Raw genomic sequence first — 26,670 nt, forward strand, 5'->3', positions numbered from 1 at the left:
TCCTTCCTTCCTTCCTTCCTTCCTTCCTTCTATCCTTTTACTTAGTTTAGGTGTATTTTTTGTTTCAGGTGTACAAAACAACATAGTGATTAGACATTTAGATACCTCACAAAGTGATAACCCCCAATAAGTCTATTACCCATCTGACACTGTACATAGTTATTGCAATATTCCCTATGCTGTACTACATATTTTTTAAAAATTATAGTTGATATGCAATATGATTTTATGTTAGTTTCAGGTGTACAGCATAGTCGTTAGACAATTATATAATTTATGAAGTGAAGCTCCTGATAAGCCTGGTACCCATCTGACACTGAACACAGTGTCATGACGCACCTTACTTCTCTGTGACTCTCCTGTAACCACTGATTTGTACTTCTGAATCTCTTCGCCTTTTGCACCCAGCCCTCTAATCCCCCTCCCATCTAGTAACCATCAGTTTCTTCTCTGTATCTATTTTGTTTGTTCATTTCTTTTGTTCTTTAGATTCCACATATAAGTGAGATCACATGGTATTTGTCTTTCTCAGTCTGACTTATTTCACTTAGCCTAACACCCTCGAGTTCCATCCATGCTGTCTGTCACACTCCTTTTCTTTCTTTCCTTTCTTACCATTGATGTTAGTAGAAAGATAGCAGCCTTCAGAGAATTCTGGCTCATTTTTTCCCCTCTGAGATCCTAGCCTAGGGCTCTGCTCTGGACTGTATGGGGGCTATTATAAGTGACAGCCCTGGCTCCTATCATGGACTGTTTCTATCACTCACTGGTGCTCGATTTGGAAGTTCAGGTGTCCAGTGAACCAGTCATTGAAAAAGGACTGTTCAACATTACAGGTGGCCACGACCTGCAAAGAAAAACTTACATTAGATGTCAATAAGCTCAAGTGTCAAACACAGAAAATATTTATTTATCCTTTTATTAAGTCAATCATTCAACAAGTGCCTGAGTACCTGTTTTGTGTAAGAGACGATGGGGAATAAAAAAGATATACAATCCCAGGTCTCAAGGAGTTTACAATTTAAGAAAGCAACACGGCATTTTGCTAAGAAGTATATACAAGGCAGTAGGCATAAAAAAGTAGGATTTGAGGGGACTGAGTCACCATCAGCTCTTGGATACGAAGACTATGGTGTCACAAATGAGGATTTGGCAGATGGAAGTGGGATTATAGGATTTTGGTAGAGATTGTAGGGGCTAGAATACCATTTCTATGCAGTGGACTTGAAGGACTTCTCTAAGTGGGGAATAAGGCATTCAAGGGTTCTAACCAAGGGTTCTGTGCATAGAAGTGCATTGACTATGAGTACTTTCCTTGGTAATTAATCATTTTATTTTATGCATTTAGAAAGCATTATTCTGAGAAGGTGTTTGTAGGCTTCTACAGGCTGCAAAGATTAAGAACCCTTATGAAGTTTATTTTGTTGAATGCCTTTCTAAGGCTTAGTTCTAGTTGAGGTGGTTGCCATTTTGAATGTTATTTTTGTGGTTGTTCGTTCTATGGCAGTGTTTCTCAAAGTGTACTTCAGAGAACCTTGAGGTTCCCTGGGACTTTTTTCAGGGGGTCTGCAAGGTCAAAAGTATTGCCATAATACTTCTGAAACACTATTTGCCTTTTTCATTCTTATTCTCTCATGGATTTTCCCAGAGGCTACTAACATGGGATGGCATCATCACTCTGATGTTAACATGTATTACTTTCATTCTTATTTTAATTAATAATAAATTAATAAGTTAAGAAATATTTTAATGTTTCAGTTTTAATTTAATTTCAAATATAGTAAATATCAATGAATATAACCTATGTAAACACAAGCTCTTTAAGGTTCTCAACAACTTTTTTTTTTTTTAGCTGAGCCATTCTGCCACCTTTTGGCAACTCAGAGGCAGCTCAGCTCGAGCCGAGCATCGAACCGCTGTTGCTCAGAGCTCGCACTCTTGAGCGGGCTCTTAACCAACTGAGCCAGTCAGCTGGCCCCTTCAATAACTTTTAAGAGTGTAAAGTGGTTCTGTGACCAAAAAGTTTGAGAACCACTACTCTATGCCTTATGGGAGACCCACTGAATTTGGCAATGAGCTTGGAGAAAAACGCAGTACTCTGACTGGACGCCCCAGGTCATCACAGCTAGCTGAAAGCTTAGGAGGCAGGGGTGTTCTGTGAGTCATTAACAGCATGCTTGGAAAGCATGTCATGTCTCCTTACAGCGCCTCTCTCTACAATGAAATGAGGTGCTCTAAGGTCCTTCTAGCTGGAAAATTCATTCTGTAATTCTGGGAGTCTCAGATTCACCGGAAAGGCTGTGTCATGTGGAAGCAAGGGTCAGCGAAGCTTTTCTATAAAATACCAACCGTGAATATTTTAATTCTCAGTCACAACTACTCAGTTTTGCTGTGGTAACATGAAAGCATTCATAGATAATATAAAAAAGTGTGAACATGGCTGGGTACCAATAAAACCTTACTTGCAAAAATAGGCAATGGGCCAGATTTGGCCCTTGGACTGTAATTTACTGACCCTCGGTTTAGAGCAAAAGCTTTGAAATCAGACTGCCTAGGTTTAAAACCTGCTTGTACCAATTATTAGCTGTGTGATCTTATGCAAGTTACTCAACTTCTTCATGCCTCAGTTTTATCACTTGTCAAGTGGGAATAACAATAGCCTCTATCTCATGGAGTTACATGCAAGCAATTGACAGTGCCTGGTCTCTGGCAAGCATTCAATAAACATTAATTCTTATTATTAGAAGTAACCAGACTCTAAATCAGTGTGCTTTGAAGGACCCTCTCCCAGGGACTTCATTCTTACCTGAGTAGTGAACCAGTCTCGGTTCTCCTCTTCGCCCATTTTCATAGGTATGTGGCTCATCTGTGTAACATATGCCATCCAGGGACTTTCAAGAAACCTTTCGGAGAATAAAAGGAAGAAATGACGACTCCTTGGGGTGTTATGAGTCCAATAACTGGTCTTGCATAACTGCTGGCAGAGCTGACTAAGTATTGGAGGGAGTTCAAGGGACTCAAAGGTTCTGATAAAATAGTGGTTATTTATTTTTCTTTTTGGAGGCTCTTTATAGGAGTATCTAGAAATGACACACTAGGCATTTGGTCACATGACCTGCCTTGATGCCTCATGTGTAGGAACAGTGCTTCAGTTTGCTGTAGCATCAGTGCAGGGATCAAAAGATACCTAAGTAACTTAAGCGAATATACCAAGTGGTTGACAGCCTGGGCTTTGTTATCAGATGGAGCTGGGTTCAAGTTCTGGTTTGGCACTGCCACTGGCCCTTACTTGCGCTGTAGCTTTGGGCAAGTGATTTAATCTCTGAGCTTCAACTTCCTGAGTAGAAAAATGAAGATGATACTATCTGCATTGCAGGATTGCGTGAGGATTACATCAAATAAGCTAGTGCACGTAAGGCCTTTAGAAAAGTGTCTGATGCACATTACCTGTCATCACCCCTATTCTTACATAGGATTTAGAATAATACAGTACAAGAATGGGGGGGGGAATAAATTGGGAAGTTGAAGAGGGCTATTCAGTGGAAAGTCGTTTTGGTTTTGGGAAAATCTTTAGTCATAAAATAACTTAAAAAAATTCCTTTTCTTCCATTATCTTTGCAAGGATTGTCATGTCCAGTTGGATTAGAATTTTAAAGGATTTGGCGATCAGGTGGAATACTGCAGCTGGGAGTTAAGAAAGTGGGGGAAAAAAAAGAGAAGATTGGGAATTTTTTCCCCCCAGGAGCTCATCTTCTTCAACTATTTCAACTTGTTTTTTTACATTTCCTTGGAAATATCCCAGTTACAGAGACTGGGGCATGGTGCCATAATCTTATGCTAATCACAAATAGATTCGATGAGGAAGGTAAGAGGACTATCTAGGTCAGCAGTTCTCAACCTGTGGGTCGCGACCCCTTTGGGGGTTGAACGACCCTTTCACAGGGGTCGCCTAAGACCATCGGAAAACAAAAAGATATTTACATTACAATTCATAACAGTAGCAAAATTACAGTTATAGAGTAGCAACGAAAATAATTTTATGGTTGGGGGTCAACACAACATGAACTATATTAAGGAGTCGCGGCATTAGGAAGGTTGAGAATCGCTGATCTAGGTATGGGAATAAGAGGATATTCTTGCTTTCTTACTTGACCAAATATATGAGCAACACAGTTCCGAAGATTCCGTAGAAGGAGCCAAATGTGATGAAATAGCGGATGTAAAAGCTGCTGACCCAGGCAATATCCTGCAGAGAGAAGTGCTTGAAAATTAGATGCCCTGAGCACAATTTCATTGGGTTCCCCTTCATTGGGTTAGGGTCCCTTCATGTACTGGCTGAATCGTATGTCCTGTTATTCAGGGAAGCTCTATCTGGAAGGGACCAATAAGCATTTTCATTTCCTGCTTTCTACTTGTTTTAGCTTCAGAGAATGAGTCAAGTTACTCACCCCCCAATACTTTCGGAGGTACATCACTTGCATGGATTGTAGGTTGAAATATACAGGCATGAGGAGGGGAAGCCCACCTGAAAAAGAATAATAACAAAAAGATGGTGACTAAGTGAGCAGAATGTGACTTCAATGCAGGTTAGCAGGAGTCTATCTCCTTAACATGCCACCTCTGCAATGTTTCTCCAGAGAAGGAAAGCATGGTGAACTCCATGGATTTTTTTTTTTTGAGTCTTTTAGAGTGAACCAGGAATTTGGTTCTTGCTCCCTCAAGGAGACTATGGAAGCTTTGAAGATTTGAGTCATCCTTTTTTAAAAAATTTTTTAAATTTTTTATTTTTTAGCTGAGCCATCCTGCCACCTGTTGGCAGCTCAGCGGCTGCGCAGCTCGGGCCGGGACTCGAACCGCTGTTGTTCAGAGCTCAAACTCTTGAGCGAGCTCTTAACCAACTGAGCCACTCAGCCAGCCTTGAGTCATTCTTGATGGAGGCATCCTAAGAAAGCTTCTGCTGCGAGCTTTTCAGTTTTCTCAGGGTCCATTCAGCCCTTCACAGTCTTTAGGATTGGGCCGTGTCATGATATGTCAAGGTGGGAGAAATAAAGAAGGTGGACTCATTTCCTGGCCAGAGAATTATTTACTGGCTTCTCCCCCAGGACCAGGGAGGCTGCATAGAGCACAAAGCAGTCTTACGGAGACACTTTGGGCTTTGACAGACTCTCTCCTTGACCAAACTTTAGTCAGGTCCTCTGAGTCCACTTCCTGACTAGACTTTGTGTTGATCTGCAAACCCCCAAACTCTGCAAATGCTGAGCACAAATAATTTCATCCACCCTCCACACTAAGAGACTTGAATAAGCACTGGCATAGTTTCTAACAGCTCAGGGCCACCTCCATGGGGTGACTTCCGTTTCCTTAGAGCACTTATGTTAGAAATCTTACAATTGTAAATCCTTTCTGGGTCCCCTTGAGATGTATCTTTTACAAGTCAGAAGTGTCTTCCTCAAGGACCTGGGAGTCATCCCTCTGAAATTTAATCATCAAGGATAGGGCCCTGTCTCCCAGTATCTGTGGGAGGATTGGAGCCTCACTTCCATACTCAGCAGTTAGCAGACACAGGTGGCCTACTCACATTGACCAACTTCCTCTCCCCTCAACTGTCTTTTGGTAATTTCCTTTAGAATGCCCCAGTGTTTAAAAAGTCCCACTTTTTTTTATTTCAGCAGCATTGAGCTCAGTTTATACTGAAGTCTCTCTCTCTTACTGCAGTAGCCTGAATAAAACCTGCCTGGCCTTCTTTAACAAGTGTCCAGCTCCATTGCTCTTTGACAGTCTGAGTAGAACTTATTTGTACCTGAGAGGCTAAGTTGGCATTTGAAGGGAAAGGATGCAAGGAAACAGCTCTTGAAGGCAGTGTGGTTTGTGAGGTGGGCATTCTGCAGTGGATCCACACCATTCATTTATTCTTCACAAGCTAAGGGCATACAGCACCACTGCAGATAGGGGAGCAGAGTTCAGAAGAGAAAATCGAACAGCTTTTTCTTGTGCGAACCCACATTTGATTGGGTTGAGGATCAGCTACCTTTCAAAATGGGGCACCGATGTCCTCATTCCTCTTTTTGGTCACACAAGAGAAGAAGCCAAGTGACCACCATAGAATGGGGCAGTGGAATTCCAGCAATGGAAAGGGCACCAGTGGCAGTTGACCCACATATCTCCAAAAATGGGCCCACAGGCTACCCTGTTCCGGCATGTCACAGGTGACCACTGGCAGCCAGCATCTGGGGAAATCAGATCACCGGTAACAGCATTTCTCAGTTTTAGCACTGTTGGCATTTGGGGCCACATAATTCTTTGCTGTTAGCAGCTCTCCTGTGGACCATAGGATATTTAACTACATCCCTGGCTTCTACCCCCCCGGATCCAGTGCCATTCCTCTCCCTCTCTTGTCACAACCAAAAATGTCTCTAGATATTGTCAGAGTCCCCTTGGGAGCAACACTGCTGCTGGTCAAGAATCACTGATTTATAGGAAATGTTTGGAACCTTCCCTGATTTGGGTTTACTTCCCAAATGTTTTAGATGAACATATTTTGGGGTTCCATGAAACCTTTTTTTGTAATCTATCATGAGTTTGATTTTGGTTAAGAGCAAAGCATTTTGCTTCTGATGTTTTTGTTATTGGTATAAGCATTATGCATATTCAGCTACCCTAATTTCTTTCAAGCCTAGACCTACATCCCACATTTAGACCTATTATCTATCTATCTATCTATCTATCTATCTATCTATCTATCTATCTATCTATCTATCTATCTATTTATCTATCTATCATCTCTCTATCTATCATCTATCTATCTATCTATCTATCTATCTATCTATCATCTACCTACCTACCTACCATCTATCTAACTACCTATCATCTATCTGTCTCTGTTTGCCAAACTATGTATCTTCTACAGGTGTATGAAAGCCATGAGAACAGCCAGCTTTCCTTCACACAGAAGTGCTATAGTTGCTTTTTCTGCCTGGGCCTCTACTATTTCTGGCATCACACTATCAATGCTTTGGCATTCTTTTTCTATCTCGCTTTCCTCCCTACCCAAATACACTATTCTTTTCTCCTTGATAGGTGTTTATTCTTTCCACACGGTGAGTCCCGGGTACAAGACCCCTTGATTGACATCCTGTCTTCCATCCTTCTTGGAGCATCTCCTACCCTGTCCAATACCCAGAGTGATGAGATGCCTATTACACATTTCTATTTGCTTCTCCATTGTCCTTTTCAGGTTTCCACCCCCAGTAAGTCTGAAATAAGACATGCTGCTTTTCTCAGTTACAATATGACATGGGCTGGCCTCTCTGTGAGAAGACTCCAGTCATGACTTCTGGCTTGACAACTGTTTGCTTCAAGGAAATGGAATGATAAGGAGTATGACTCCAAGGAGACTCACTCAGGTAGAAGTACAGGTGCTGCTTTTCATAGTTGATATATTTGATTTTCTTCTTGCCATACTGAATGGAGAGAGAAAACAACTTAAATAAGAGACAACACCTCTGGTTATTACACTCAAGATATCTCTCTCTCTCTCTCTCTCTCTCTCTCTCTCTCTCTCTCTCATCTCTGTGGAAAGTCATCTGATCAGAGTTCACTGGCTGTCAAACTTGGGGCACTGGAAGAAGTAGAATTGGAATGGGAAGAAATATTGTGGCATCTTTTTACTTTAATTAAATGTGGGTATTCTTTCATGGATGGTTTATTCCATTTGATTATGGGGATTGTGATCACTTTTTGAAATTTCCATAGAAGCCATTTAAAAATTTTTTGCCCTTATGTGAAGTAGAGTGATGATTGAAAAGGCACATTTCTGAGGAGGTTTTTTTAAGCTTTTCTTTAACTGTGGTGATTAGAATTATGTTTGAAGCTTAGTCTCCATCATTTACATTCATTCATTCAACAGATACTTATTTGTCATGTGAAAAGATATAGGTATGGCCTCTCCTATCTGTCCAATCTTTCCCCCTTTGTGTTCTCATCGTGATCTCATGCTATGATTTACTATTTGTATGACACAAAGATATTATACAATAATCTTACTACTGGAAAGTTGATTTATTTTCTAGGGGTCCCCTTAATTTATCTGTGTTCAGTGCTTGAAGACAGCAAATACCCTGAGAGGAGGCACAGAAGTAATGGTTATAGCTCCAGTAACTAGCAGACATTCAATAAACATTTAATTGAAGGAATGAGTGAGTGAATGATAATTCACATCCAGTTCTATATTTTTGCTATATATTCACTCAGTTACACCATGAGCAGTGTTTGACTCTTGCTTTTCCCATACTTTTGATATCTTCCTACCTACATATAGATTGACTCTCTTATTTGGATAGTAGGGTTGGTTCTTCCTTCTTGTATTGTCATAAGTAAAAAGAAATGTCATGGTGATGAAATAATAGCAGCTCTTGGCCACTACTCTCGAACTTCCAAATATTTAAGTGCGGAAGAGGAAGTTGGTGAATAATGCTTGGGAGTTGGCAAACCTAGGTGAAAGGCTGATTTTGAGCATCACTCCAATGGAGGAGTTGAAGTCTTCCAGGTGCAAAGGACCTGACACATGCAAGATTTAATTAATGCTTGTTGAAGGAATGAATGAAGAAAGTGATAGACTGGCAGTAAAATGGAAAGAAAGGAAAAGTTCAGGACTCATCAGAACTATTTTTTGATGGGAAACAACTGGATTTTACAGTTTAAATAATTTAAAGTAATGCTTTATACAGTAGCTTTGAAACTACTGTATAGATCCTTAAGATTCTAGGGGTATGTCTCAAGAGCAGCCGTAAAACTTGGAGAGGTGGCCTCCATCATTTGTGAAGCTCTAAAGAAGGCGTTTCTGGGGAAGATTAAGCTGCTTCATGAACTTCAGTGAGACAAATCTCCCTTTCTCAGGGAGGAAAATTAGAGAAGTCAAAAGTCACAATTTTATCAATGAGTATGGAGTTCACAAACATCAGAGGGGTCCAATTTTTTGTGGAGCCATGGTCAAAAGGAACCGATTCACGATTACAGCCAAGGAGTGGTTTTCAAAATCTAGGCAAGAGGCTTTGTTTCCGAATTCAGCTGGGGAAAAAGGGTGAGTCTCCCAAAGCTAGGAAAACGTATTTTCAAAAAGTTGTACAATTTTTGGTTTAGGTACCACCAGGCCCAGGCAGCAATTGACAAAACTACACTTATTTTTTATGAAACTCCTAAATTCTTCTAGAAGGAGATAGCAGCCCCTTCCTAAGTGCCCGACTCTCAGGGCCCATCATTTCCCCTTGAGGAGATACCTTTCTGTGGATGTCTTCATTCTTCCTCTTTGAAAGACTTCCTCCTAAGAAACTTGATGATAGTCCCTTACATAATGGCTTTAAGGTGAGTTTTAAAAACTATCAACAAGTGAGAAATTGGGCACTTGACCTTTCTCGTTTTTCTATTGTTTAACAAGTCCAAATTAGAGGGGGATCTCTAACTGTCTTGCGAGGCTTTGGGCTGTATCGTTCATACGTAAATGAACCAAAATGAACGTGGACTAAACAGAGCAGCATAGTCCCTCCTAACTGAGCTAGAATTAATTGAAATAACCAGATATGTACTCGTAGATGTTTGTGATTTAGTGCTGACTGAATGTGCAGACCTGTCTTCTCTTGGTGAATGTTGTCTCCACATCCTTGTGAAACTTCGGAGAGTCCCCGCCAACCTCAGTCACCTAGTTTCACTATCTAACATTAGTGAGTGTTGCCTCAGAGCTACTGACAGGAACTGGCAGGGATCTGCTTGTCATCAGGATTGTTTCAGCAGAGTGAGATGGGTTGTCGGGTTCCTTATACTAGGCGGTTGGGCGGAGTAACTTTTAAGGCTGTAGTCATGCACGCCACGTGTTCTTCTAATTTCACAGCCTCAGATTCAGTTCTTTCAAATCTATCTCCTGGACTTACCAAGGGAGATGTTCTCAGAACACGCCTGAAGCTGGAACCTCCCCCGTGATCTTTCAAAGACCGCAGCTGTAGGCCTTTCTAAGAGCCACTTCCAGGAACAGTTCTCTGGTGTTTAGGATTTCGAAACATACCTTGACAGGTTGCAAATCCCCAACCAGAAAAAGTGGGCCCACATCAATATCTGGGTCTTTCCGGTGAATGTTTGGTTTTACGTGATGTTGGAAGTGTCGGTAATTCCACCACCCTGTTGACAGGCCCTGAGGAGAACAGAGGGTTCATTAGCTGCGGGGAGATTTTTCTCCTGAGATATCCTTCACTATCAGAGTTTTCTGCATGCGCCTCCAAAGTCACAATAAGACATAACTTGTCCCCACTGCTGGGTCGCAGAATGAGTCATTGGACAGAGGCTCTCAAAGCCTACACACACATAATTATCTATTTCAGGAATATAAGTTCAAGCTCAAACAACGCCTGGTAATTAAAAACCAAAAGTCTGTTGAAAAGAACTGTTTTTTCATCCTTCTGTTTTTTGATTCTCACTTAAAAAAAAATTCTGAAGGTAAGTGGGGCAAAGAGTATTCTACCTACTTGAAAAAAAAAAAGAAAAAGAAACCTTAGCTCCAAGACTTTAATTAGTTCTGGTGGGAAAAATGGCCCCAGGACTCCTACTTCAATGATTATTCAAAGAATCATAGATCTGAAGTGATCTCCTAGGGGGACTTGGTTCAGACCGTTGCATGCCCAGGCTCAAATGCTCTCAGAAAAATAAACGAGAATAAAAATATTTTAGCTGATGCTGACCTCCAATCATCTCTATTAGGTTGTATGTGATTTTTATGTCTCCAAATTAAAGTCTGAAGATCTTAATAGAGCAAAGAATTTAGTGTCACATCAACCTCGTTTCATATATTAGATGTATAAATACTGTTGTGTGGTTTGGGCAAATTAGCCACCCTCTTGAAGGCTCAATTCCATGTAAATATAGTATAAGAGGTAGTATTTACCTCTGTGGGTAATTTGGGGAGACGTGAGATGTCGTATATAAAATGTTGGCACACTGAAATATTCTGTTTCCGCTCCTTTCCTCTATTGTGTTAATCATTTCCAGAAGAATAAGAGGTAGTAGGTCTTTACGGTGTATTTGACATTTCCCAATAACTGGTCTCTACATGTGTTAGATCTTCACTGTCCAATACAGTAGTCATAGCCATGTGTGGCTATTGAGCGTTTGAAACATGACCAAATTAAGGTGGGCCCTAAGTGTCTAATACATACTGAACTTTGAAGACTCAGGATGAAAAAAAGGAATGAAAATGTCTTATTAATAATTTACATACTAATTACCTGTTGACATGGATATGTCAATATATGTAGAGTAATAAAGTTACCTTTTAAAACGTGGCTATTAGGAAGTTTAAAATGACTCATGTCATTTTAATGTGATTCGCATTATATGTCTGTTGCACTGTGGTGGTCCAGACACTATGTATCTATGGTACAGGGGATGGGTTTGTTTGAAATCTGTGTTAGCCTTGCCTTCCAATGGTCTTTGTTGCAGTCTTCTCTTAGCAACCTCACCCCACGCCCAGTCCCCCAGGAGCAGTAGTCTCTCCTCACTTCTTACATTCCCTAATATCCTTACAGTGGCACCTCTCTCTTGCGAGCCTAAGTCTCTCTCCTGAATGTCATACTTAAGCAGCCAATCCCTTTGCAAACATTTCCTTTTGGATGTCTCATAATATCTTAACTCAACGTATACTCATCAATTTCTATTCCCCTTGCTGGGGCTCCAGCAGACTGTATTTCTCCTATCAAATTGCATACCATTTGCTCATTCTTATAATTGTGTATCCACCCATTCATTATTTATTTTGAAGTGTGTCCTGTGTATCAAATACTAAGCTAGGCAGTATTTAGAATGTAAAGATAGACATGATCAAATGGGGTTCCCACACTCATGAAACATATAATCTAATGGGAGCAGTAGACAATTAAACAAGGATGCTGTGATAAGCAATGATTCTCTTTTTAATTAAACCTTCTGAGAGCCAATATCTTGGCCCCTTCTACCAGCTGACTATACCCTTTAGCCAGTGCGCATCTATGGAAATTGGTAATATGAGAGGCAGGTTTTGATTCACTATAGGTCAGGGAGCAGATCTTGACAGCTCAAGGTCCTGGAGCCTAGAACAGGGGTCAGAGTGATTATGGGTGTGGTCTAAGGCAGCTGGCTCCACCCTGGCCTCTCTGTCTGGAAGCTACAATTACTGGAGATAAGAGAGGGAGTGATCCCTGGGGAAGTGAGGATTATCAGCTTCATGCAAAATAGGCTGCGCCTGCACCAAGTTCCATAGAAACCACCCTAAGTCATTCCTCATTTCTTATGTTACAGCCTTTGTTGGGTCAGTATAAAGAATCCAGGCTTTGGACTGAAATCATCCTTCATTTTAAGCCTTGCTACGAGGTGTGTGGCCTTGGGCAATTTCCTCAACTCTAAAACAGATGAGGTTACTGGAAGGATTACAAGAAATAACATGCTTGACACCCCTCCCCCCAGAAATGTTTCAAGATGTAGTCATGGAAACGGTATAGGCCAGATTTTCAAAGAAGGTCTTAATTTCAACTATTCTGCTTTTTTATCCCTATCATAACACTTGATTCTTACAGTTTACAAAATATGCATACTGGGGGTGGGGTGGTGAGAAATATGCTACAAGGAGTCCATTTTGATTTTAACATTTCACGGAAGTCCAAAATGCATGCAGACATTTTGTGGTTTATTTTCATAAGGGCTCTTTTATTGTGCAAATGTCACAAAGACATATATGTTTTTTTTCCACAGCTAGTGAATGAAAGTTCTAAAGAACCTCAGGATCTGTCAGTATCAGTGCCTTTTCTGGGAGAGGGAGGATAAATGGATGTGAAGTTAGAAATTTAAAATTGTCATGAATGTATAAGGCGGCCATGTTGCTGTTTATAATATAATTTTCTTTGTAACCTCCTGTCCTTCCACAGGTAAGTTTCTCTTCTGCACATAGCTGAAGCCTATATTCATTTTGCTTATGAGTCACTGGTTTTACCTGCAAAAAGGCAGAGTGCACCTGGTTTTCTTTTACAGCCATTTCCCATTATTTTTTACTCTAGTCACAAGTCACCAAAATTATATTCATTTCAACTAGTGCAAAGTTGTTTCTGGAGACACAACTTATAGTGAGAGAGTGGTGTGTAAATTTGGACCAATGGGAAATCAATGATTTGAAAAAAAAAAAAAAAAGCACCAGCAAGGGTGGGCTGATTTGAAATATTCCACACACTGGCACCAAATCAACTGCCAATTATCGCCAGAGTAGATGAGTCTCGCTTTTCCTTCGACTTCCTCAGAGCAGGGAAGGGAGGGTGGGAGGGCCCATTACCTGAATCTCTCAGTGACAGAAGAAACCATCTCTGCTTTAGTTCTCTGATGAAGATTTCCGAGTAAATCCAGAAACACTTCATCTATTTAACCCTGGCGAATAAAGGGCAGAATAGTGCGCCTACAGGAGTTTTCCCATTAAGTGAAACGTGTCACGTAAAATGACAATGTATTCTTCATTCTGCTTGGGGGACAGACATGTTTCTAATATGAATCCTGATCTAGCTCTCTGTTATTTTAATGTATTTAATTCTCAGTTTGCTCAAATGAAAACAGAGCAGGAAAAGATTCTAACCAAGTATCTTCCAATTGAATATAAAACCACGGCATTAAGGACAAACAGATGCAGGCTCTGAGTCAGGGCTTATGAGTGTTTCCTAAGAGGGCCTGGCTCAAAGGCAAGGATTTGGCTTAGCGGAAGGCTCGGTGGCATTCCTCAGAGTAAGCAATGTCCATAGTCACCAAATCCTAGAATGTTATAGAAAAGCAGAGATCCAGTTTAACTCCTAATACTACAGATGAGAACACCGAGGGCCAGAGATAGACCGAGTCACTTAAGGTCCCTCAGTGAGCATTGTCAGAGTCAGGACTAGAAGCCACTCTTAGCAGACCTTGGTGGGTTCATTCATTCATTCATCCACTCATTCACCCAATGCTCACTGAAGGCCTACTATGAGCTGGGCACTCGGCTGGTGTTGCATTGCAGTGGTGCATAGGACAATGTGCCTGCCCTCTTGGAACTTAGGTTAGCGGGGATAAGGTTAACTGCCATCATCGCCACCTTTTCCCATCATTCTGGGTGTGGCAATCCTCAACTCTTGAACAGAGCCCTCTGATCTTCCTTGACCACTCTTCCCTTTTCTCTATTCTCCGGCATCTCTTCCTTTATTTCTTTACAGCCCCACTCTTCCAGGATTAATCAGCCTGATTGGATTCCACTAGCTTCCCAGCAGTAAATGTTCAAAGCCCTTCTAAGAATATTCCCACGCACCATCTTACATAGCACATCTTCATTTTTAAAGGCACCATCTTTCTCCTGTGAGGCAGTTCCTTAACGGGGTGCCAGGGATTGGGCCAAATAGTTTATTGGGGTAAGAAAAAAATATTTGAACTTCTTAAATACAAATAAATGTTTTCCATAAAAATTTAAAATTCGAATTTTAGCATATATATTATAAACCGTTTCATAAAAATTTAAAATTCAAAATTGAGCATATATAACATAATGTTTACACATTAACGTATGTATAGTACCTACATTGTTAGTATATTTATATTTATTTGTGGGATATGCACAAACAGTTTTTACTGATATCAGTGCACAAACTTGGAAACCACTGCCTTAGGAAATGCCCTTTGAGAATCCCATCCACACCCCGAGCATCCTGTACCTTGAGATGGCACATCACAAATCTTTGCATCAGGTGGTTCCACTTGGACTTCTTAAATACGGAAAGATGCCCTACATCATGCTGTAAAAATGAGCTCTGAGCCTAGAAGAGATGAATTTGTTGTTAGACAAGTTGGGAAGGCAAGAAGAAATGAATAACTGCCTGCTTGTTGATTCAGGAGCCCATGTGAGAACAGCGGGCGATCTGGTCTGATCTCAAGTCGTTTACTTTCTATCTCCCACACCTGTCACACTCTTTCCCGCTTCTGTCTCTTTGTGCAGGTGGTTCTCTTAGCCTAGAACACTCTCCTTGCCGCTGTCAAAATCTTGCAATGTGGGGTGGAAAGGGCATGGCCTTCGGGGTCAGGGAGATTTGGCTTCCTGACTGCTCTTCACCGCTTTCGAGCTGCACGATGCTTGGCAAGTTCTCAGGAGCCCTGAACCTCAGGTTTTCATCTGATAAGCAGGGATAAGAACCCTTACTCATGGGGCTGCTGTGCAACTTGAGTGCGTGCGAAGCGCCCGGCCTATGCTAAGAACCAAACACACGTGTGCTTCCTTTCTTGCTTCCAAAGTCACTTTTCAAAGCATAGTGCAAGCTGGCTTTTCGAGAAAAAAGTTAACTGAAAAGATTCTGGCATTGACATTAATGTCGATTCTCCATGAAACCTTCTGCAGTCGTTCAAGTCGGAATGCGATGCCTCTTCCTGCTCCAACAGCATGTGCTTATTCCTTCCTGTGGCACCAGTGCCGTTCTGCCATGTAATACGTTTGGCTATTTGAATGTCAATCTCCCTCACCGGATGACAGGGATCAGGTGCATTTCCCTCTGTGCCCAAAAAGTGTGCTCATAGAAGGCTCCGTTCAGGGAGTCATACTTTATTCAACACAGGTTTCCAAAATGCCCTGCTAGGTGCCAGCTGCTGGTTGTCATTTATAGCAGAATCCACACATTCTTATTCTCACATAATAAGTTGCGTTCTCTGCTCTTGAAGAAGCCATGGTCTGATGCATTGATAAATGTCGTTTGGTTAATGAATGCAAGGTAAAGAGAGGGGCTGAGAACAGAACTTCAGTGACTGAACTTGTGCGGATAAACTGGGCAAGAGTAGCAACTGTCATGAATTAAATACTTACATTATGCCAGTCACTGTGCTAGATGTTGTACACATGAACGTGTTTAGTCCTCTTCAGAATGTTTTCACAAAACATTGTTATCCCCACTTTACGGACAAGAGAACTCAGGCCCAGCACAGCCTGATGACCTGCTGGTGTCCAACACATGAGTAGTTTGCCAGGAGGTATCAGGCAGCTGCTGACACCAATCAAAAAGAGAGAAGAAAAAAATCTGAGCCTCTCCCTGAACCCCCTGCCTGAGCTTAGGATGCCTGCTTACCTGAGAAATTGTGAGAAGAAGGGAAATGCATATTGTAATTGGCCAGCCAGTGCCAAAATACCACAGCATTAGCCAAGCAACGGCTTCCAGAACTAAGATCTGGACGAGGTGAAGAAAAAAGAACATGAAATTGGCATTGAACATATTCATAGTCTCTAATGTCCTCCGCAGTTCTTGGAAATCTTCCACCAACTGGGACTGTGAAGTAAATAAGGAAGAAATGAGTTTCTTCGGGAGAAATGGAACACAAATGAGCATAATTAACAGCCTGTTTTATTAACTTATTAATACCTCAATTTTATGAATGGAAATTTATTAGATTAATACATTTAATTGGGCAGAACTAACAACAAAAAAAAATGAACAAAAACCTTTGAAAAATATTATAATTTGTTTTTTCTCTAGAGAAGAGCTAGACAGGTAGTGATTTGCAAACTGTCCTCAAACTGTTATGGAACTCACAATTAGTGTCTATTTTTTTTTTTTTTTTGTGGGATGGTGGTGATCAGTAAAGAGATACAGAAGTCTAACAGTTGCCTTTTAAATCATCAGTGTTATTTCACATGCCGATTGATCTTTGGTTATGCTTTGGGGAGCTTTGCTGTCTATATGGGCCTGTGTTACTATAGTTACTGGTACCGTTTACAAAGTGATTTCTATAGTTGTTTAAATGTGTAAAGGGCTCATTCATAGGAGATGATGAACACAGACAAATATAGGTAACTTAGATTAGCTCATTGGATGTAATATTCCCTGTAAGGTGGTCAGTGGATCCCCAGAAAACAGGCAGGGTCTCTGGTGGCATTAGTGTGTCTGCTGGTTGAAGGGGTCCTGGTTCCATGTACATGTACTGGGCATATGTGCATGTGTGTGTATGTACAACGTTAGCATTGGTTGATGAGCTTGCCACATCACACTGGAGAGTTAGTGCAAGGGCTGGGAGGAGATACTGCTTAGCTTAATGACTGTAATAGGGTTGAAACCAGGACAGTTGAGAAAGAGATCATAGTACAAGAAAGAGATCAGGACTGTTCAGCTGTAAGAAGAGAAATTTGAAATAAAAAAAGATATAAGCATAATTCTAGAATCCAAAAGTTTCATTTAAAAATTCACTGATGCAACTTTTAAAGAATTCACTGCCTGGGAAAAGTCTGGATAGACTCATTTATCAAGCCCTCATCAACCCTGGCATTCTGGAGGCCATAGATCATTTTAATAGGTCATCTCTAGGGTGCCTCACAGCCTGCTCATGTTTTCCAGCCCATTTATTGCCCCCCCCCTTTTAGAGAGGGGGTCACCAAAGCCCAGAAGAGTGGCGGTCTGAAAATAATAATTCAGTGACTGAGGCTGGACTTAAATCTACTTTTCCTGATACACAGTTTTGTGCCCAAACACTAATTATCTAAATACATATATCTGGGTAAATATAAGATAATTATTCATTGTCTAAGAAAGAGTGTTGGTCTCTGGAGGTAACTACCATCAATTTCCTTTAGTACATGTATGTGGAGATATATATATATATATATATATATATATATGTATATATATATAAAACTAAAGAAAATTTATGGTAGACCATTAGATATTGAATGATTAGCTTATAGCTCTTAGCCCTAGTGGGATTTTTTTTCCTTTGAAAATATTTTTAGGAAACACAGCTAAGCTTTGCATCATCTTCCTTTTCCAACCTAGAGCATCCTTCTCTAAATGAAGCGGACATCTCTGGAGGGTTGTCAGTTACTAGTGTCACCACTGAGTTCATGGTAATGATTGCATCTAATATTTAGTGAGAACTTCCTGTGTGCCAGACACTGTTTTGAGCACTGTAAATGCCTCTAACTCTTTCAATAATCTCCCAGCAACGCTTATGACATTGGTGCTCTTGTTGCTATTTATAGAGAGAGAAACTGAGCTGCAGAGGTTTGGTAAGTGTCCTAAACCCATACAATGTGAGGCAGGGCTGTTGGGAGTCTAAGCTGCCCACCCCCAGGGCCCACGCCTCTGAGCCACGATGCTTCCTGACACAGCCTTGCGGGGCGCAGGTGGACTCAAGGGGTGAGCTTATGTGTTTGTGTCAGGTCTGCACGTAACCAGTTCTGTATGTTCAGATTCCCTCTGTGAGTTTGCTTCCGCGTTTCTTTTTTAATTGGGGAATTGGGGGAAGGGTTCCAGCCAAGTTGTTGTTCTTCCATCTTAGTCGTGGAGGGCGCCAGTCGCCATCTGGCTGCCTGTTGGCAGCTAGTGGCCTCTTATCTCAAGGTGCTGTGTTCAATCTTAGTTGCGGATGGGTGTAGCCACCATCTCATGTGGGAGTCGAGCCAGCAGCCTTGTTGTTAGGAGCACGTGCTCTCACCAGCTGAGCCACCCTGCCACCTGTTGGCAGCTCAGCGGCAGCTCAGCGTCACTGGCCCATGTGGGAATTGAACTGGCGGCCCTGTTGCTCAGAGCTCGCGCTCTTAAGCTAACTCTTAACCAACTGAGCCACTCGGCCGGCCCTGCTTCCTGATGTCATAGAGCAGGAACTAACCCTATTCTATCTGCCTCACAGGGATAGATGGATCAGCACTTCACACAAGTTATTTCAAAAGAATTATACTATTGGGTTGTCGGAAAAGTCATGACGTATTTTTGCAACGAAATATAAAAAAAAAAATACGTCATGACTTTTCCGACAACCTAGTACATTCAGTATTGTTCTACATCAGCTTCAGGTGTACAGCACATTGGTTGGGCATCTACACGATCTATGAAGTGATCCCCGTGATAAGTCCAGTGCCCATCTGGTACCCTACATGACCTTTACATTATTGATTATATTCTCCATATAAATGTCAACTATAAAAATATATATATGGTCACAGGATGTAAAGTACAACACTGGGAATAGAGTCAATGGTATTGTAACAGCTATATACGATGTCTGATGGGTAGTAGAATTGGGGCGGGGGTTATCACTTGATGAGGGGTGTAAATTTCTAATCATTACGCTGTTTTGTACACCTGAAACTAATATAATAAAAAAACTAACAAGCCAATAAATACCTTTTTATTGCTGTAAAAAAGAATGAATGTAAGCTTTTTTTAAAAAAAATAAATTGCAAAAAAATTGAAATGCTCAATATTAAAATCCCTTTAAGCTCTATGTAAAACCATCCTACTGAATTTTTAGTCTTACAGAGACCCTTTCCTTTGGGAGTCAGTATTTCAGGTAGAGAAAGGAAGAGTGATGCCTTTCCTTGGGAATACCTAAGGGATTGGGGCCAGAAAGAAGTTCTTCAACACATCAGCTGTGGGACTTTCAGAGAGGAATTTATTGTCCCTGGGCTGTAATTTCCCCAAGTGTAAAAAGGGCTGTAGTTAGGATATAGTCACATCTTTCATTCAACAGCTATTTATGGAGTTCCTATTACATGTCTGATCCTGTGAAAATGAGTCCTGAGGACACAAGGAGAAGCAAAATAGACATACTCTATGCTCTCATGGAACTTAGTTTAGTGGGGGAACACAGACATTAAACAAATAATTACAAGCAATCATTGAAAAGAAAAATTATATGTGTGAGTTGCCTGGCCTGAAGTAGGTGTTTGCAGACGTGGAATGACTAGTTGGCAGAAGACCAAAAATTCCAGTCCTTTGTTTCACAGAGGCTTTGGAGTTCTGAGTGGGAAGATGACATTGTTTTGAAATGTGTGGAATCCACTCATTCATGCTATTGCAGACCCACCCAGGCATGATGGCTGGCTTCTCAAAGGAAGTGATAAGTTGGGCCTGAAATATACCTTGGCCCCATCCCTCCACATATTCTTGAGTCCTGGGACCTCACTCACGTTTTTGTTTCTCTCCTGGCTGGGCTCTCCTGGGGCAAGCTCTCCGATGAGCAGTGGCTTAAGGTACAATTGAACAACATCACGCTCCAGGTGCATGGCTCTGAAAACATCCTGTAAATAGAGAGACCTGTTAGAGGCTTAGAAGAGGCATGTCCATCACAGATTAGCCCCCTTTCTTACCTCATCTTGTGCCCGTCTTGGGAACCAGCACAGACTCTGTTATTGAGCATCTGCTTCTAACTTCAGGTTGATGCTTCAAGTTGATTGAGCAAAATTACCCTTGGAAATCCTCCATGAAACCTGGAATCTGCCTACCAAATGCCCGGCTTCCCTAGCAAGTCCTGCGCAGCCGGGTTATTCCCAAGCATTGTTATCTATTTTATTGAGCACCAGGAGAGATAGCTGGTTTGAGTTTATGGGCCGTGATACATCTTTAAAGTGCAGCATTAGGCTTGGTGTGGATGTTGCTCACACCACTGAGGGCGTGCAGCAACCCAGACTGGTGATGCAAATCACTTCTCCCAGTAGTCTGCCTCTTGGTTCTGATCCAAGGGCCAGGCAATGAGGCCCTGGAATTAAGTTGTTTCCAACAAAAGACAGGTTAAAGTTGATGGTTGCTTAAGACCAATGTGTAAGAGAGTGTGGGAGCATAGCCCTGGGGCTCTGGCTTATCTGAAGTAGCACACTCTTGGCTGAAGCCAAAGGCATCTCCTTACTCTTCCTGAGAAACACGAGGGCACTCTCTGCAGGGCTTGCAACAGCCGGGCATGGAACTGAGCTGACCAACTATATTTTTTCATCTCAGGTCCAATTACAGTAGCAACTCCAAGTGGCTATGAGAAGCAGCGGTGGTCCCTATGTCCTGCTTATATGTGGAAATAAGAGATAGTCTTTTCTGGGGGTGGCCAGTTAAGTCAGTTGGTTGGAGCACCATATTCATAACACCAAGGTTGCTGGTTTGATCCCCACATGGGCCACTGGGTAGCGCCCTCCACAACTAGGTTGAAACAACTACTTGACTTGGAGCTGATGGGTCCTGGAAAAGCACATTGTTCTCCAATTAAAAAAAAAAGAGAGAGAGAGAGAGATAGTCTCTTCTGGCCCAGGGATTTAAATCGTTTTTGAAGGGGGGTTCTCCAAAAGGAAGATGCCGGACTTCCTGTTATGGCTTTGAGAATGGGAGTGATTAAAATGAAGGTCTATAACCAAGGTTGTAACTTGACTACATGGAAACCATACACATTACCATGGAGCGCTGGTGTTGCACAGTATGGATTAAGAAAATGGGTCCGGAAGCAGCCCCCTATGTCTAAATTCTGGTTTCACCACTTACCCGCTGTGTAATTGTGGACAAGTCTCGACCTGTCCGTGCTTCACTTTTCTCTCACATGGGGGTGATGATAATAGCTGCTCAATTCAAACAGGCATTATAAGGACTAAGTGCATTGATTAGAATCTGATTGGCATGTAGTAAGCTCTCAGTGCATGTTAGCTATCTTTTTTTATACGTATACTTCCAGTGATAAGAACTTACTACCTACCTTCTCTTCAAGACAGCAATTCAGAGATTTTATTCCTATATTCTAATGCCTAATGTGTTGTGAGCTCTGAATTAATTTAGTGAAGATAGTGAATTCTCTATCTTTGCATCACAGAGCAACTTTAGATATAACTAAGAAGTACAGGGCCAGCCGAGTGGTGCATTGGTTAAGAGCTGGCTTGGGACACCAGAGGGCCCCAGTTTGGATCGCACATATGAGGGCCAGTGACACTGCCCTCTACAGCTAAGATGCTGAACAGCAGCTCAACCTGGAGCTGGGTTGCCATGAGTCGCCGGCGATGGTGACAGTGGGTTGCCATGGGCTACCGTATGTAGCCAGCAGCCAGCGTGAGCGGCCAGCAGCTGCAGTGAGCGGCCGTCCAGAAGCCGGTGACTGATCTGCCTCACCCAGGAAGAGCGCAATGATGGTGCCAACTTGGGCCAGTGAAGCAACGTCCTCCACAACTAGACTGAAGAACAAAACGATAGCAACTTGTCTGTTCCCCTCCCTCCAATTCCCCAGCACTGTTCCCATCCCCCCAGTTCCCCAATTAAAAAAAAAAATCTTTAAAAAAAAAGTACATATGAGCCCACTTGTAAGAAGGTACTTATATAACGACTAAGGTTAATTGGAAGGGTGCAGTATCAGCTTTTTAGACTTACTTCCCCTAGACTCAATGATGTAAAAAGGGCTTTGTATCTGCTAGAACCAGTACGGGCTCTGCTTCTGCATACCTCCTCGAACCCTCTTGGAAAATGCTGAAGTAGATGATTTTTTTTTTAAAGATTTTATTGGGGAACTGGGGGAGGGAACAGCGTTGGGGAATCGGGGAAGGGGAACAGACAAGTTGCTGTCCTTTTGTTCTTCAGTCTAGTTGTGGAGGACGCGGCTTCACTGTCCCATGTTGGTATTATCATTGCGCTCTTCCTGGGTGAGGCAGTCGCTCACCAGCCATTGGATGGCCACTCACTGCGGCTCACAGCAGCTCGTGAAAGCTCATGTCCGCTGCTGGCCAGCCCCACTGCAGCCTACGCCTTCACTGGCGACTCACAGCAGCCCAGCTCCAGGTCGAGCTGCTGTTCACCATCTTAGCTGTAGAGGGCGCACCGTCACTGGCCCTCATGTGGGATCTGAACCGGGGCCCTGCTGCTCAGAGCTGGTGTCCCAAGCCAACTCTCAACCAATGCGCTACTCGGCTGGCCTTGAAGTGTATGATTTTAAAGGTGTTTTTAAACTGTTACATTCAATGATTCTAAAACTTAGTTCCCCTAACCAGGTAGAGAGTCATTCAGTGCATAAGAAGGTGATTAAAGTATTTCAGTGTGATCCATATTGAGAAATCATGTTCTGCTTGTTGTTTAAAATGAGTGGATTAAGATGGAAAACATTCTGATAGATTAAGATCAGAGTGTAAAGGAGAGGTAAGCTATTGTAATCTCATCTGAGCAGTCATACAGAGTCCTAGAACAGTGCTGACAATAACATTCTTCTGGGTTCATTGTTTCTTCTGACCCCCAGCAAAGTTCACAGGTTAATACTCTGATAACGGATACTGAAGACGTACAAATTCTTCTAGAATAGTAGGCTTTGCCCTGCTCTGTGGAACTCTTTCCATTGTACTGATGGGCAGCTCATCAGTACATCAACAAAAAAGCTTAGGTGGTCTTAGAATATTTAATTTCAAAGAATTTCCTAATAGAGACTGAATATTGAATAAGTTGTGAAATCCTCTTCTTGAAAGACCTGCAAAAATGGGTTCTGTCATCAACATTCTTGGGCAAGTATGTTCCTGCTGAAGGGAGAGGGGGTAAAATGAAGGGGAGAAGTGATGCGGCCAACAGTTGTTGAGTGTATCCTATGTACAAGGCACTCTGTGGGCCAATTCACAGTCATCATCTTAGTTCTGTGAGGTCAAATCACTGCTGTTGTAAAGATAAAGACACCAACTCTCAGAGGGGAGAAATGTCTTGGCCAAAATGTCACAGTGAATAGTGAAGTCAGGATTTGAACTCAGAGCTCTGTGACTTTAAAGCCATGAAGCTCCAAAGGTCCATTCCCACCTATACATGCATAATTCTGTTTTTGAAAGGCATCTCAAGGGAGGAGCAACACCAGATTGTTTGGGGGGATGGTGCTAAAATCAGTATGTATCTGCTGAACAGAATGGTGTCTCCCCCACCTTAGGTTTTAATCACGTGAATCACTTTGCCCCTGGCTCCAACCTATCTCTCTAGGCTTAGCTTTCACCATACCCTTCATTCACCATGTTGTCCAGTGGGTCTCTCCCCATTCGATAAGCATTCCAGGCTCCTCTATGGATCTGAGGCTTCGCACATACTGTTCCCTTTGCCTTGACTGCCTTCCTCCATTTTGTCTACACAGAAGCCCCTCTCCACCCTTCACGATCCAGAGGAAATATGAGCCTCCCTTAACTAGCGCAGGAACCCTATTAATGATCTCCTCTGGGCTCCCATGACACGTTGTTCCTAGAACTTTTCAAATTATGTGGTAAAGAATCTGTGTATTCACCCCTTCTCTAGCGGTCTTTGAGCTTTTTGAAGACTGGGACCATATCCCGTTGATGAAATGATACACACCATCGAGTGCTATGCCTGGAATATGGCATGCGATCAACGGATGCCTAAGGAATAAGGGAACAGGTGAAAGAATAGGTGACTATAGGGTTTTTCTAACAAGGAGAACGTTGGGCTGATCAAAGTGTTGCGCTCAGAGGACACAGGTCTTAAGAGATGCCCTCAGCGTCCCTCATTTTCTGATCTTTTTGCGGCTGTTGCATTTCTCATATTCATCTGCTAGCCTTTTCTGATTTCCTTCTCAAGCAGCACCTCCACTCTTTTAACCGATTCATAACTTTATATCATAGCTTATCTCAAAACTGATTATTTCCAAAACAGCACCAAAACAGGAAAGACAGGGTTGTTACTGTGCTTTCACAAAGAGCCTGGAAATCCTGCTAGTCTTTTGCTGTTATTAATGGGGGATGAAGAAATACGCTTCACTGTTGAAGCTGTATGATCCTTAGAGGAGGCGAGAAGTATGCGAAGTCAGGAGGCCTGAGACAGAGTCCTGCCTTTACACTTGAAGTGCTGGATACAGGCTGCGCCCGGCAGGAAGGTCCCGAGCCTGGGGCAGGTGGATGGACTACATCCAGCAGGGACTCACTCCATTTGTGGAATCTGCTGCAGTCTCCCAAAGACTTCCTCGTTCACACTAAGGCACAGTGTAGGGTAACAGGAGTAGGCTGTTTATATTAGGGGAATTACTCAATTTCTCAAGCCTCGGTCTTTTTTCTAAATGAGGATAATAATACTCCCCAGTCTGCCCCATGGCCTCATTGATAACCTTCAATTGTTTATTCTAAAATCTTTTTGAGGATCTAACCTAGTGGCTATGAGCTTAGGCGTTAGTATCAAGGGTCAATAAATGACTGCATTTTTATGTTATCATTATTTCGTCCATCTGAGGTGGGCTGCAATTCCCAAAATTCAGAAAATAAAAAACAAATGGCAGATACATGTATTGGTTGCAAAACGAGATAGCTGAGCCCATACTGTTTGCCAATATTGTGCTAAGACAAAGGAATTGCGGGATGCCCCGCGTGGCTGGGCACTCACTCGTGGCATGAGTCATATCTGTGCTCTTCCTCTGCGCCCACCCACCTTCCCCGTGCTTCACCTGTCTCTCTTGGCTCTGTGCGTCCTAAGCCATTTGGGATGCGCTCCTTCGGAGCTGCACAGAAATTTACCCTCCTCCACACTGCAGTCCTCCAAATAGTTGAAATGGAGTTTGCTCTGCTCCCTCTAATTTCTTGTCATCCCTTCCCTGTCATGCTGGCCTTTGACTCTGGTGGGAAAGAACTTGAGTTTCTCAGCGTCCCTCTAAGAGGGTGGTGTCCAGAGATAAGGCGTGGGCTGACCAGCACGCAGGGTGATAAACCTGCCGTCTGTGTTCTGAACATGTAGCTCATGCTCACGCGTCCCAAGATTGCACGTGCTTCTCCTGTGGCGCCTGGAACACACTGTCACCTTAGACCTTGTGGCTATTTATTCATTTCCTATCACAAGATGCTTTGTAATCCTCATTTGAATGGTTGCAGAATAACACATCCTATGGATGTATTACAAGCTATATAAATAATTCTTCTTGGACTTACAGGGTACCTCTGGCTTTTCCCAGGTGAGCTGTTTCAGGTGAGGAGGCCTGGGCCTGGATTCCAGTTAATAGCACCATTAGTTTTCAATCACATAGTTTGAAAACAATCAGATATCTCTGATGTGTAATAATAAGAGCTGGTGCACCAATTCTGTTTTATAGACTTATTTTTCTTGGTAAAGTTCTTTGGAGGAAATTTTAACCCATCTCAGAAGAACTAAGTGATAAAACACAAGAGCTGCCATTTATGAAGGGATTGTGAGCCTCACCTTCTAGATGAGGGTGCCAGGCTCCAAGAACTTCAGCAGCCTCCTCAGGACATGCTTTGTCCCCAAACCTGTACTCTTGATCACTAGGCTGGGCCCCTCGCAAGTGTAAAGAAGAAAAAGGTGCCCCTCCGGGCAGGTGCACCGTGGGCCCAGCGCTGGCACACAGAGACCACACTTAGGCCCATATTTCTCTGTCAGGGCATAACCTACAAACCTACATGGATCTCCTCAGTTAGAGAGTGAACATTTGACCTCAGATCCTCTGACTTTATGTTCTTCCCTCCTTCCCTAGACAGCATGATACCCTCTACCTTGTACCCTCTGTTCCCATTCAGGTGGCACCAAATATAATCAGGATTTCTAAGCTATTGGTAAGCAGGAAGTAACAGCCACATCTCTGAGGCTACAAATGCTGGTGATATGAATGGTAGTAGCTACAATCGAATGAAACTTCATTGAAGTGTCTGGTATTATCCTAAACATTTTACAAGCATCAGTCCCATGTACCATAAACCAGATAGATGAGTAATATCATTCTCATTTTGCAAACCATGACGCTGAGGCTCAGATAAGTCCAGTAACTTTCCCAGGTCCATATGACTGATCTCAAAGCCCAGGCTCCCCGATTAGCAGCCATGGAGTATGGTGGTTGTCAGAATTCTCCAGGCACCCTCCAGTCTTCCTGAGCCATCTTCCTTTGGAGAATCTTTTCTCTGAACATTTTTGGATTTACCTT

At 42.4% G+C, this 26,670-nt stretch overlaps 1 protein-coding gene across 1 annotated transcript in view; it reads right to left on the reverse strand.

Annotated features, from left to right (window-relative positions):
* LOC109371604 (fatty acid desaturase 2-like protein FADS2P1) overlaps positions 1-26,670 on the reverse strand; it is a 32,101-nt gene that overhangs the window by 2,864 nt on the left and 2,567 nt on the right. The window contains exons 2-10 of the mRNA XM_019624224.1: positions 19,952-20,062; positions 16,122-16,319; positions 14,727-14,828; positions 10,055-10,180; positions 7,400-7,460; positions 4,449-4,525; positions 4,149-4,246; positions 2,807-2,903; positions 768-847 (exon numbers count right to left, since the gene is read on the reverse strand). Coding sequence (XP_019479769.1) covers positions 768-847; positions 2,807-2,903; positions 4,149-4,246; positions 4,449-4,525; positions 7,400-7,460; positions 10,055-10,180; positions 14,727-14,828; positions 16,122-16,319; positions 19,952-20,062 — 950 coding nt within the window. The remainder of the gene's footprint in view (positions 1-767; positions 848-2,806; positions 2,904-4,148; positions 4,247-4,448; positions 4,526-7,399; positions 7,461-10,054; positions 10,181-14,726; positions 14,829-16,121; positions 16,320-19,951; positions 20,063-26,670) is intronic.

This window comes from Hipposideros armiger, unplaced genomic scaffold, assembly GCF_001890085.2.
Source record: "Hipposideros armiger isolate ML-2016 unplaced genomic scaffold, ASM189008v1 scaffold_582, whole genome shotgun sequence".
In the NCBI taxonomy this organism is placed as follows: Eukaryota; Metazoa; Chordata; class Mammalia; order Chiroptera; family Hipposideridae; genus Hipposideros; species Hipposideros armiger.